The 13,353-nt window shown below is 63.6% G+C and overlaps 1 protein-coding gene across 9 annotated transcripts in view; it reads left to right on the top strand.

The window, feature by feature from the left end:
- Positions 1-204: 204 nt before the first annotated feature.
- The window catches only part of MPRIP (myosin phosphatase Rho interacting protein), a 105,357-nt gene continuing 92,208 nt past the window's right edge, over positions 205-13,353 (top strand). For 6 of the 9 annotated variants that reach the window (XM_064520106.1, XM_064520105.1, XM_064520108.1 and 3 more), the window contains exons 1-2: positions 205-758; positions 13,235-13,312. In XM_064520106.1, coding sequence (XP_064376176.1) covers positions 639-758; positions 13,235-13,312 — 198 coding nt within the window. In that variant the 5' untranslated portion in view covers positions 205-638. Of the gene's footprint in view, positions 759-11,182; positions 11,271-11,839; positions 11,928-13,234; positions 13,313-13,353 lie in introns of those variants that run through there. The other 3 variants (XM_064520111.1, XM_064520110.1, XM_064520112.1) reach the window with 3 other exon arrangements.

The raw sequence follows: 13,353 nt of genomic DNA, 5'->3' as shown, positions 1-13,353 counted from the left end.
CAGCGCCGTGCACGGCGCGGATACCGCCCGGGGGTCCCTCCCCCTCCCACCCAGGGGGCGGAGCTTGGACAGGCTCCGCCCCCGAGCTGTCAGCGCACCCCCCCTCCCCCACGCCGGGCCCGCCCCGCCCCCCGGCGACCCATTGGCCTGGGCCGTCTTTTGTTAGCGGCAGGACGCCGCTCCCATTGGCTGGCGGGGACGTCCGTCACCCCTGGGGACGCCCTCCCCTTTTCCGCCTGGCTCCGCGAGCTGGAAAGCAGCATTAATCGCAGGCGGCGGCGGCGGCGGAAGGGCCTGCAGCGCCGAGCACCGCGCCGAGCCCCGCGGGGGGGTGGGGGGAGGGCACTGCACCCTGCGCGCCGCTCCCCGCCATGCGCGGCCGCTGAGGCGCAGCCAGCGCGGCCGCGTTGCAATTCATTTCCGCCCCCCCTTTTTTTTTTGGTTATTTATTCATTAATTTTTGTTGTTGCTTTTTGGCCGCCCCCTCCTCCCCCCCCCCCCGCGTGCGCCCCCCCCCCCCCCCCCCCCCGCCGTCCGCCGGCGCTTTGCGGAGGCCCGGCGCGGCCGGCGATGGGCGCGGCGGCGGGCGGGCGCTCGGCGGGGCGCTGAGCGGGCGCTGAGCGGGCGCGGGGCGCGCCATGGCCGCCAAGGACAACCCCTGCAGGAAGTTCCAGGCCAACATCTTCAACAAGAGCAAGTGCCAGAACTGCTTCAAGCCCCGCGAGTCCCACCTGCTCAACGACGAGGACCTCAACCAGGTGGGTCCCCCAAACCTCTCCCTGAGCCCCCCCCGGAACGGTGTCCTCCGTGCCGGCCCCCCGCTCTGTGCAGGGCCCAGGGACCCCGGGCGATGTGCGTTGGCCCCATGGATAGTGCAGGCTCCCATGGGTGCCTCCTGGCCCATGGATAGCATGGGGTCTACGGGGTGGCCAAGGGTCCCATGGGTGCCTCCTGGCCCGTGGATAGCATGGGGTCCATGGGGTGTCCAGTGGTCCCATGGGTGCCTCCTGGCCCACGGATAGCATGGGGTGTCCTATGGTCCCATGGGTGCCTGCTGATCCCATGGATAGTATGGGGTCCCATGGAGTGTCTAGGGGTCTCATGGGTGCCTGCTGATCCTACGGATAGCATGGGGTGTCCAGCAGTCCCATGGGTGCCTGCTGGTGTATGGATAGCATGAGGGCTGTAGGGTGTCTGGCAGTCCCATGGGTGCCTGCTGATCCCATGGATAGCATGGGGTCCATGGGGTGTTCAGTGGTCCCACGGGTGCCTGCTGATCCCATGGATAGCATGGGGTCCATGGAGTGTCTAGGGGTCCCATGGGTGCCTGCTGCTCCCATGGATAGTATGGGGTCCATGGGGTGTCCTGTGGTCCCATGGGTGCCTGCTGCTCCCATGGATAGCATGGGGTTGCATGGGGTGTCCTGTGGTCCCATGGGTGCCTGCTGATCCCATGGATAGCATGGGGTCCCATGGGGTGTCCAGGGGTCCCATGGGTGCCTGTTGGCCCATGGACAGTATGAGGTCACATGAGGTGTCCAGTGGCTCTGTGGTGTGTCCAGGGGGCCAGCAGGCACCCATGGATAGTGTGGGGTCCCATGGGATGTCCAGTGGTCCCGTGGGTGCCTGCTGGCCCCATGGATAACCTGAGGTCCCATGGGGTCTCCAGGGGTCCCATGGGTGCCCACTGACCCCATGGATAGCGGGGGGTTGACTGCATAGCCTGGGGTCTGGTGCATAGCGGTGGGTCCCACAGGTGCCTGCTGGCCCCATGGATAGCGCAGGGCCCTGTGGGTGCCCTCAGGTCCCGTGAAGTGTGCAGGGGTCCCCATGGGGTGCCCGCTGTCCCCGTGGATAGCATGGGGTGCCCACAGGCCCCAGGGATACCTGCGGGTCCCATAGGGCAAGCATTGTCCCTATGGGGCGTGCAGTGGTCTTTTGGGTGCCCGCTGTCCCCGTGGGGCACTCGGCGTCCCCATGGGTGCCACCCGCTAGGCCCCGTCCCAGTGGCTCCTTCCCCTGCGAGGACCTGGAGCTTCAGCCCTTTCCCGAGGCGTTTGGGGACCGGCACCTGCCTCCGGGGCGGCTGCGGGGCGCTTCGGGGTGCAGTGTGGGGCTGGGGCGGGTGCCGGTCCCGCGGGGGAAGGGGGCTCCCGTGGGCCCGGCGGGAGGCAGGTGCTGAAGGTCCCGGCAGGAACTTGGCTTCCAAAAACCCAAATCCTCCTGGGATGGCCCCGGCCCTGCCGTGCTCCCCGCGGCTCCCCGGCTTTCCCATGGCGGGGAGGGGGGGGGATGCGGGAACGCGACTGCCCCCCTTCCCGGGGCGCCGGCCCCGGAGCGGGGGTCCCTGGCCCTGCTGGGACCAGGCCTTCCTCCTCCTCCTCTTCCTCCCAGGCCTCTCCTAGCCCTCCCCCGGGCCAGGGAGGCCCAGTGCGAACGCAGCTGGGAAATGTACCCTGGGTGCTGATATTTTTTTTTCTTTTTTTCCTTTTTTTTGGGGGGGGGGGGTCGGCCAGCGCCGGCGGGCTAATGGGAGCAGCGCCGCGCTCCCTCCTCCCACACCTTGCTGCGCTGGGTCTGACATCTCTGCTTACGATCCTATTATGGAAATGAGATCAGACATATTGCTGTGCTCGTTGGGGGGGGACATAATGAAATCTGAAGGCTAATATGGAAAAAATGTAACTGGAAAAAATGCCTTGGTGTGTGCGGGAAGGGGAGGGGAGGGCAGGGGGAGTGTCAGCGCGCAGCGCCCAGACAAAGGAGCCATCCCGGAGGATGTTTGGGAAGAGCCCCCCCCCATCCCGGCCCTCCCCTTTCCCACAGCCCCGGCGATGCCCTGCGTGGGGTTTCGCCGCTCCGCAAATGCCTCCCGGCCGCGCTGCATGGCGGGGGGAGAAGTCGGGCTGTCCGTGCCGTCCCCCCGCGGTGCCCGTCCCTGCGTCCATCCCCGCCGCCGGGACCGGGTGTCCCATGTCTCCCCCAGGAGCCGGGTTTCGTCCGGCCGGAGAAGAGCCCTCGGTGGCTTTGTTTCCCCCCTGCGCTCCTCCTTTTCCCGCGGGTTTCCACGCGGGAGCCGCTGCCGGAGGCGGCCTGACACAGGCTGGGCCCCGGGGGGCTGGATCCGGGCGCCGCGCGGGGTTCGTTCGCCGGCGAACCAGGCCGTTCCCGTGGGGAAAACGGCACGCTCGTCCTTGGCTCTGCGTTTCCAGCCAGGGTGAAGTAATCTCGCCTTAAAGATAAGATGGTGGCTTTATGGTAGCATGTAATATATATATATACGTATTTATGCACCCGCCTGCTCTGTGCTTCCTTGGGCTCCCCTGACCTTAGGTCCCCCCCGAGCCCTCCCCGTCCTGAAGGAGCCCATTAAACGGATGCAAAACTTTGTTTTCCCACATTCCTGCCATGCGTCGCCTCCCAATTCGCGTTGCTCCTTGGAGGAGGAAGCTCCGCTCCGGAAAGCGGAGCTGGGCCGTCCGTGGGGGCCTGCGCACCCCGAAGTAACGGTCCGGTCGACATCTGTTCGCTTAATTTTGCCCCGTGGCCGCTACCTCCAGGCGGGCTGGAAAAGTCCTTTTGAGTCATCTGACCTTTCCGCTTGGCTTGCGGGAAAGGTGAAGATACTTCACGCTTACGCACGGGCGTTTTTTTGGATTTTTATGATGTAAAAATACCTGCGGGGGTGTTGGCAGCCGCGTGCCCCGCTTCCTCGGGGCCGAGACGCGGCGCGCGTTCGTGCGGCGTCGCGAGGCCTCGCCGATGGGCTCCCTTCTTGCTCAGGAGCCTGATTAAGAGCGGGGGCGAGGGAGGGGGGCTCCAGGCCCAAATGTCGAGATTAATGAACTGCAGCTCTCTAATAATAATCGGACTTAGTGCTTCCAACTTCAAAGCGCTGCACGGACGCTAAGTCCCTAATCCCGGGAGTGCTCCGTTCACGAGTTGTTTTTGTGCGTGGCCTGGCTGGCAGGGTGGGTGATTCGGGACCCCGGGGACTGCCGTGTCCGCTCCCTCCTTTGGGATAACAGCCGGAGATCCGGAGCCCGCAGAAGCGCCGGCTGGCAGCGCCCTGCGGACACGTGCGGTGCTGGTAGCGGGATCCCACGTTTCCATCGTACGGGCAGGTTGGTGGTCCCAGACGGACAAAACGCCATCGATCACTGCAGCCAGGGCAGAGCCAGCGATGCCGCTCCAGGACCAGCAACCGGGCACGTGAGGCCGCCTAACCCAGCGCTGCCCCTTTCCCGGCAGGGCTGGGAACTTCCTTGTTCCCGGCACGACGGCCCCAGACCGGCACCTCCCCGTCGGAGAGCACCTGGGCCCACGCAGCCCTCCGCGAAGCGTGGCCGTGCGGGGCGTGCGTGCATCCCCCGGCTGGCGAGGGCTGCGCCGTGCCCGCACACCCGTGCCTCCGGTTTGGAAGGAGGATGAAGCCCCCCACGACAGAAAGGGACCAAGAATTAACCTCCGAATTACGCTCAGCCTGGACTGGAAGAAATGCAGAGTGCGAAGCAGTCGCCTTTACTTCTCTCCATGCACGTGCGTGCTCAGGGCATGGGGACTGGCACAGACGGAGGAATTTGCGGATGTCTTTCCAGCTACCAGTCTTTTTTTTAGCGTTGTGACATGGATGCCCAGAGGACCACCCAGTTAGAAAACGGGGCTTGCAAACTCTTCCAACTCCTCTCTCCTACCCTGGCCCGGGTCGCCCCTGCCCAGCGGCGCAGAGTTTCTCCCTTCGGAGATTATCACTTTCCTCCTGTTCTGGATGCTGGACGGGCTGGTCTCAGAAGCATTATCCCGATTCCTGAGCCCTCGACGTTGCCAAGTGCTGCTTGTCCTGCCGCCTTCACCCCGGCACGGGGGCTGCAGGGGCTCAGCACTGGCTTGGAAACGCAGGATCGTTCTGGCTCTAGTGGTGATTGCGCCTCCAGGACTGGCTGGCCCGGGGTCCGGGTTTTGTGGGAACGGGGCTCGGGGGGAGCTCCCGGACGGCTTTTGCCTCCACCCGCTGCTTCTCGGGAGAGGAAAAACCCCTTTTTTCCTGGAAAGCAGCCCCCGTGGGCTTGCACTCCCCACTCCCCGGCTGGTTGTATCATGCTGCAAAAATCTGCCTGTAATGGACTAATTATTAGAACCAAACAGGGGCAGATTCTCTGCAAATGTCAAGGCTGCCTCCGTCGGCCGCTGCGCAGGGAGGAACCGGGGGGCCGTGGGACTCCGGGAGCGTGCGGGGGGAGCCGGCCCTGCCTGGGGGGTGGCAGAGGGCCGGGTGCCCTCTGCTTCCTTGCGCAGACCTCCGCGTGCAGAGGTCCTGCCCTGGGAAAGCAGCCGGGGCCGCGCGGGATCTCGAGGCGTTGCGGCGTGGGAGCGCTGCGCGGGCCTTTGTGCAGAACCGGCGTGCGCAAGCGGCAAATGTCCTCTGCCGATCGGCTCGCCGGCAGCCGTCTGCTCCTCCCGGAGGTCCTGCCTGCCTCCCCGCATGGATTTGCTGGAGGCCGACGACTGCCGTGGATCCCCGGCCCCTGCGGCGGCCGGGCTCGGCTTTGGGTGCGCTCCTCTCTCCTGTTGGCCCAAGGGAGAGGGCAGGGCGCTCTTGGCAAGGGCAAACCCCGGCTGCGCTCGCAAACTGCTCTGCGATTGAAGGTGGCGTTGAATGCTCGCCCAGCTGCCCTTTACACACTTACTTTCTGCTTTTTTTTGCGTGGCGCCATACCTTATCTCCTCTGGCACCCGGGGAAGCGATAAATCCCCTCTCCAGCGCTCTGGAGAGATGATGTGGCTTTTCGCAGGCGTTGAAGCTCCGTCGTGGGAGGTGGTTGGATACCCCTGCTTGCTGCAAGGCTTAGCTTTGGGGTTGCTGGGCCTGATCTAGGAGGGGGATCTGGGCTTGAAAGGCCCTTTTCTTCCCTCACCTGGTTCGGTTTTGCTGCTGCCCATGCAAAGCACAGCGTCTTCCAGCTCTTGCTGTGAGTGCCCACGCCGATGGCGGCGCTTGGACCCTAGCACAGACTGCAAAGTGCAGGCTGGGGAACAGGGCTTGGGTGTTTGTAGAAAGAGGCTTGATATTTGCACGAAGGGTGAATTCAGCCTTTCCCCTTCCTGTTCCTCCGGTCCGTCGGTCGCTCCTGCTGCCCACGCAGCAATTTGTCCGGGCAGCTGCTCGCTTTGGGGTTTGTCGGCGGCTGGGTCAGGGCTGCCGGTGCTTCGGGAAGGCCAGGGCGTGTGAGGTGCCTGGCAGGCCTGATCCTCTGCGCCGGAGGCCCCGCGTCAGGTCCGTCCAGTCTGGTTTGGGCTCTTCTCACATGATGAAATGTGGTTTAAAGCGTGGCCTGGTGCTGGGCGATGTGCAGCAGCCAGCTCGCGCCCGGACCCTGCTGTGCAAACGCACCTTTGCAGGAGGGCCGGAGGTGGCCGGAGAGGGTGCCGACCCAGGGCGAGCGGCTGACCCCAAGCTGTCCCCAGAGCTGCCCAGGGACCTGACCTTGGGCTGGGCTGGAGAAAACCCAGCTTGGAATGAAAATCAAGGCTTGCTGGACCACAAAACCCGGGCAGGGTGAGGCTCTGCCAACGGCCTCCACGAGCTGTGGAGGCAGCGGCACTGCCCTCACTGTTCCCAGTGCCTCGTCTCTGCTTCGCCTGGTGTCACGGCCTCTGGAGTCGCTTCCTTCCTCTGGGTTTAGGGGTGTTGGAGTTGCCCTCCCGCTTGCCTCCGGCCGTGCGCTGCAGCGAGCGGTCACCTCTGGCTCGGAGCGCCTGCGGAGCTGGGGAAGGGAGGCAGCTCTGCTCCGGGAGCGGTGGTGTACGTACGCTGGCAGCACAGCAGCGTGCCGCGGTCGGGTTTGGCCCCGCTCCTCCGTGTCTCGCCAAATGACATACAGTGCAGGGGAAATACTGTACAGACAGGGAAACCGAGATGTAAGCAGCTTAACCGCTGAAGCCGGGCTGGATCTCTGGCCTTCAGGGCTGTTACAGGAGTGCGAATTGGTGCAGAGCCTCCCACGCGCTGGGGTTGCTGGCCGGATGCTGCAGGTCTCCAGTGGTCCATGCAGCATCCTTCTTGGAGCGTGCAAAATATTAAACGATGTCTGGTATGTGTGTCTTGGTTCCTAGAAACAGTGCTTTGGGCTGAAAAGCCTGCTTGTTTGGGGTGGGAATGGGGTGTGATCCCCACTGTGTCACCTTCCCCATTCCTGCTGTGTGACTGCTGCTCCCGACGCACCCACCAGCGATGTTCTCTTGGGCTCGAAGGCGTGCAAAACCTGGGAGCAGAGTAGAGCTGAAACCACCCAGATTTCCTCTTCTGAGGTTGCAATCACAGCATTCGTGGTGACTTTCCTCTCGAGCTGTGCCGGAAGCAGGTCTCTGCTCCAGGGAGCCCTGAGCGCTTTGGGGATCGGCACGCGGGAGACGGTGACCGTGCCGGCCCCAGCTCTGGGGCTGTGCTCTTGCCTGTCCTCTCTGCGGGGAGGCTGAGAGCTGTAACCCCGTTACTGAGTGCCTGGGGACACGTGGCGGGGGCAGCACATGCTGCTGCTGCTTTCAGAAAGTCCCCTTTGGTGCATGTTGGGATTAAATCCATGCAGGTGGCAAGATGTGAATTATGGTGGGGTTCACCCGCAGCCAGCACGGGGCCTCGTGGTGTAGCCGGGCTCCCTGCGGCCTCGGGGTTGCGGCAGGGGCTGCCCCTGTGCAGAGGACTCTCTGCATTCCGCACAGGAGGCAGAGGCTGAAGCTCAGCTGCAAGTCTCTCTTTTTTTTTTTTTTCCTCCTCTCTCCTTCCCGCTCACTTGCCAAGACTGAACAAAACAAGCCCTGCCTCCACCCGAGACAGGCTGATTACGTCTGCCAGCAGCCTAAACAGATTATCCCCTCCCGCCACGCGCTCAGAGCCAGGAGTCTCTCCCAGCAATTGATTCGAACCTTCCCTCGGAGCACGTTGCTGTGGGTCAGGACCGGCTGCTGGAGCATCATCCCTCGCCCGTCTGACTCCTCCACGGCCCTGCCGGCGTTGCAGTGGGGACGTGGGAGCTGAGCCGTGGGCCTTGCCGGGCAGGGGATGGGCCTGGACCGCAGAGGGAGACACAGGCCCCAGCTCACCAGGATACAGGAACCGATCACGCTGCCGTGTGGGCCCTGCTTGGGGCGGGCTGTGTCCGAACAGGCAGCTTTCCAAGCCCCGTTATGAGCCTGCCTGCAGCGGTAGAGGCCAGCTGGCTCTGCCATTTGGAGAAGGGACCAGGCTGGAGCCGCACTTGTAGCGTGTCTCGGACGGGGAGGAGCTGCAGCAAGGAATGCCGGCTGCGTCCGGGCCGGGAGCGCTCTGCTGATAACCTTATCTGGGTGCAGTGGGACAAGCAAAGCTCTCCTGCTCCACCTTGCGCAATTAGTTCCTGCGGGGCCCCCCCGGCTCACGCGTAGCGGCTGCTCCGTGACGCTGAGTGCCCGGCACGGCTGGTTAGCTTGCGAGGGGGAGGGATGAGCAGAAGGTACCACCTACAAACACTCCAGGCACAAAAGCCTGCCAAAGTGGCACGCTGGCCGGTGTCACAGCCCCCAGCTGGCCCCATGACCCCGCGCTCCGTGTGCTGTCACGCTCCTACGACCTGGCTGGTCCTGCCCACTGGAGATGGCTGACGTTGCCTTCCGTCTGTGCTGCAGTGCTGGAGATGTGTTGCCAGGCCTGTGCAGATGATCTTGGGCCAGATTGTACCATTCTGGTCTTTAAGAAGCGCTGAGCAGCTCTGCATGTCCTTCAAGCGCAGGTCCCCCGGCTGCTGAGAGTTGTGTTGCCATGCTGGAAGAGCCGATTGCAGTGGGGTGGTTTGTGTCTGGGGTGAAAGAAATGCCTGGGCAGCATCAGTGTGGCAGCTTGACAGCTTTGTGTAAACCGAGCTGGGGCCACTTCCTTCTCCGCTTCCTCCCACCCGTCTTGCTCCAAGCGCTGGCCCAGGGCTCTGGGCTGGAGGCAGCGCCTTCCCTCTTGATGCAACCCAGGCTCGCGGAGCCAAGAAAACAAAAGCCCGGAGCTGGGGCACAGCGGCGTTGTGGGAGTTGTAGGTCCGAAAGCCACGTGAGGGGGAGAGCAGGGCTCGTGCCACCATGTCCCGCCACGGGACGAGTCGCTGCGGGAGATGGGACGGAGCATCCTCGCAGCCCCTGTGCCCCGGACCCATCTGGGCAGCGGGGCGGTCCCTGAAGCTAAGCAGGGTCAGGCCGGATCGGTGGCTGGATGGGATACCTGGGCGTTGCCGCAGGTGTGACAGGAAGCAGAGCCGGTGACTCAGGAGCGTTTCTGCCTGAGTCAGCCCCCGCTAATCCCCCCCAGGACGCCTGTGGGCTCTGCGGCGCGGTGCCCCGGCCTCCTGCCGCCGCCGTGAACCCGGCGTGCCGCAGCGACTGCGGGAGGTGCAGCGGAGATTTCTCCTTGGGGGCGGCGAGGTCGTTGCAGGTTTCTCCTTCCGGGCGGCGAGGCTGCCGCTCCTCTCGTGGCGACGTGCCGTGGCTTTGTAAACAAGAGCCCTGCAGGAGGAACCTGCCCGTGCTGGGAGGGTCGCCCCACCCCAGGGGTGGCTGCGTCGCCCCGGCCTGCCCCGGCCCGCTCGGCGCGGTGTTTTTGGCTTTCCCTTCAGCCGGGCGCTGTTTGGATGAGAGCAAAGCTGCCAGCACCCGGGTATCGCACGTGGCTGCTCCCTATGGCGAAATGGCCGAGAGCCGCCCTTCCGGCGACACGCAGGCTCACCGGGGACGCCGGGGCCCATAAATGGTCAAAGTCACGCCGGCAGTCCCGGCGCTGCTGTAAAGTCATCGCTTAATGCAACTGTCAGACAGATCCGGTTGGACGGGGCACATTTTCTCTCCAAGCTTCACTTCGGAGCCGGGGAGGGAGCTGCCGTTCGCCTCCTTTCCCTGGGCTTTCCGAGGCAGCCGGCGTGGAGCAGGAGACTGTGCCGCGCTCCAGCTGCCTCCCGGTGCCGTAGCGCTTCCCGGGACCGGCCTCCCGCGGCGGGATCGAGCCGTGTTTATTTTAAACCCTGCTTCCGCGGGGCTGTTTAAATGCAGGTGGGATGGGGTTTTTTTGAGACGCTTTGTGTATGCCTTAATTCGTGTCCCTTTATTTAGGCTTGTGGCTCGCTGGGCATTTGCTGGGTTTGAAGAGCGGCTTGTTTCGGTTTGTCTCGTAAAAGTGCTGCCGAGCGCTCGTCTGCTCGGCGGCCGGAGCCGGGCTGCCCACGCCGGCTGCCTCTAATTCCTACCTTTCAGCTATTTTGGTTTAAACACGTGAAATTGGATGCTTCTGCTGAAATAAGTAGAGCCCGCCTGTGCGTTTTTATCGCGCCGGCAGAGAAACGGTCGTGCCCTATATTCAGGGCATGTATTTCAGGCGCGCGGTGTTTTGTATACAGTCGGCTGAGCCAAAATTGGAGCGGTTTAAGGTGAAACGGTGGCTGCTGAAGGGTGTGAGCCGGGGCGACGCAGGCCGGGGCTTCACGTTTGGCGCTGATATTGGGCGACGGCCGCCGGTTCGCGTCCCCACGGTGCTGCCTCGCGTCCGCGGTTTCCCGTATGGTGCCGAGGGATGCGAGGTCGAGCGTGGATGGGCTCCCTCGAGGTGGGAAGATGGGGTAAAGCCATCTGCGCAGGCAAGCAGCGGCCTGGCTGGGCGGCGCGGGGTGAAGGAGACCAGGAGAAACTTTGTTTTTTCCTGAATTATTTTTGGCCTGCACCGAAGCCGTGCTCGCAGGGGTGGCCGCCGCGCTGTCCCACAGCAGCGCGTGAGCGTGTGCTCCTGGAGGGACCTTCCCAGGCCGCGGCCTTCGGGCCCGAGCAGCCGCCGCTGCGGGGAGGAACAAGTGGGTGCCAACGGCTTTCTGGGGAGGAAACCCCTCCAAATCCATGAAAATTAGCTTTTTTTTGAAGGCGGGGAGACCAGCATGGGCTGGAGGGCAGAGCACCAGGACGCGGCTGGGCCGGTGGTTGTCCCCAGGGCGAGGAGAGGCGCCGGCGGCTCTCCTCAGCGGCGTGACATGGCGGAGGGGCGAAGGCCGCCCGCCGCGGGCCGGGGGGAAGCGTGGCTGCGTGGAGCGGGGCGGGAGGAGCGGCACGGCGGCGGCGGCGCGGCCTCGGCGGAGCTGCCGGCGTGGGCGGCGCGGCGGGGTGGGGTTGGGCCGGGCCCCGGCGTGCGTGAGAGGAGCCGGAGCGGCGGCAGCACCATGGGCCGGCGGGGCGCGGGGGCCGCGGCCGAGCAGGACGCCGACGCCATCATCCAGGTGAGGGGGGCGAGGGCCTCGCTGCCGGCGAAACGCCCCGAAATGCAGGAAGACCCACCGCCGGCGCGGGACCCCCCGGGGCGGGGGCCTGCCCTCCTCCGTGGGGCTGCGGCGAGGGGTGTCGGAAACCTCTTCCCGCTCCCGTTTCATCGCTTTTGGCCTCCCTGGAAGAGGGAAGGGCTTCCCGGGCGTCCGGCCGTGTTTTCCCGGGCTGTCGGAGGAGCAGCGTCCAGCACCGGCGCGCGGATGAGCGGCGGCGCTTTTGCTTTCGCCCTCCGTGAACGGCGAAGCTGCTCCTCTGCTTCGCTTGCAGTTTGCTTACTCAGTGCTTCGTGCATCTGACGGTCTTTGGTGCATAGGCAGTTTCTGCTATTGTTTGCAGGGATTTTTCCAGAGGGGAAACTTTTTTTTTTTTTTTTTTATCATTACAAAACCACAGAAACTGGCAGGAGGAATCTAGGGGAGGTACCGAATTGGAAACAGTTTTAAGCTTCCAAAAAAAAAAAAAAAAAAAAAAGGAAAAGCAACAAGATTAACCAAATACTTTCAGGAGGAACTTGAAATGCGTGTCCTCCCCTTCGCTGCCGGGCCCATCCCCGGCCTGGCCCAGCCGCCACGGTGGAAACCAGCACCCTTGGCCCCGGGGGGCTCCTGAAGGTAGCTCTGCCCGGTGTCTGCTCTCCTCCCGGCCTGGCCGGGTCTCGCCGCGGTGTCTAGGGCTGCTGAATTGCATGTTGGAGGTGTTTTCGTGCTGTGGGTTGGGTGTAGGGGCTCGTAGGACGTGGAGACCTGGGGCTCTGGATGTCTCCTGAGGCTGCAGGTTGATGCAAACCACCCCCAAAGCAGCCGTGCAAGGGGACATCCCGGCAGAGGAGGTCCGTCCGTCCGTGCTGTTTCATGGAGGAGCCACCTCGCTGCGCCCAGGCTGGGGATCGGCTCCGGCCCTTCCCGGGAAGGGGGTTAGCTGATGTTTTGCAGCTCGGCAGGCGGCAGGAGCCGTGCCCTTGGCCGGCGCGGGGGCCGGCGTGCCTGGTGCCGGTCGGGCCGGCCGTGCCGTGAGCGCGGGGGTGTGGGAACAGCAGCGGCTCCCCCGCTTCCCCGGGGCCAAGTGGCAGAACTGGCTCTTCTGCTTAGTGCCGGTGACTCCTGCGCAGAAAGCAGCCGTGGAAAGAGCCTGTTTTTTATTTCTTTATTTCTTTTTTATTTTTTTTTTCCGCTGATAAATGGCAGTGCTGCAAGGCATTTCTTTCCGGGTATTCTTTCCCTTTCTTTTTGCAGTCGGCTGAATGGACTGTTTTCCCTCTGCCTGGATTTGACCTTCCTGCGTGCTGAGTTGTTGACTTATTTCAAAGCGATGGTAGGGAAGGGGGAGCTGGCAGGGGACGTTTGTGCAGGAAAGCAGGTACTTGGATGTGCACAGTACAGGAAACAGGTCACGGGCCTGGGTGAATTGAAAAACTGCCAGTGCTCGATCGTTCTTCCTCTGTAAATTAATAAAAGAAAAAAATCAAGCTCTCCTTCGGGGTTTGCTGCCTCTTTGCAGTAGAGGCACGTTGCTGAGGGCAATGAAACTGCCTTGGTGGAGGCAGGGACGCTGCAGGTTGCGGGGACCTGGGAGGTGGGTTCTCGGTGCATGGCCTTGCAGGAGCAGCCGGGTTAGGCGGGCTTCGTGGTTCTGGTTTCTACCTTCTTTCCAAACCCTCATCTCGCTCTGTTTACGTGCAGTGTGTAACACCATGATTGCAGTCAAGCATCGTGTTCCCAGCTGTGGGTAGGGGTGGATTTGCCGGTGCTTGGGAGCTTGAGCTTGTAAAGCTGCCTTCGCCTTGGCTGTTCAAGGGCCGGCACAGGACTTGTGTGGTTCCCATCTGATCGTCTCTATCGGTTGCCACCACGGCGCTAATTTGACACGAGCCGTTTTCCTCTGCCACTCGAGCTGACCTTTCTCTGCTGTTTCGTTGCAGGCCAAACCCATTTATGGCGGCTGGCTGCTGCTGGCCCCGGAAGGGACGGACTTTGACAACCCCGTCCACCGCTCCCGGGTAAGTGAAGCGGCCTCTTCCCCAGCGCTGGGGGGGCTGGA

This window comes from Dromaius novaehollandiae, chromosome 14, assembly GCF_036370855.1.
Source record: "Dromaius novaehollandiae isolate bDroNov1 chromosome 14, bDroNov1.hap1, whole genome shotgun sequence".
Taxonomy (NCBI): Eukaryota; Metazoa; Chordata; class Aves; order Casuariiformes; family Dromaiidae; genus Dromaius; species Dromaius novaehollandiae.
The sequence above is the reverse complement of the archived record's forward strand: the minus strand, read 5'-3'. Positions and strand labels throughout refer to the sequence as shown.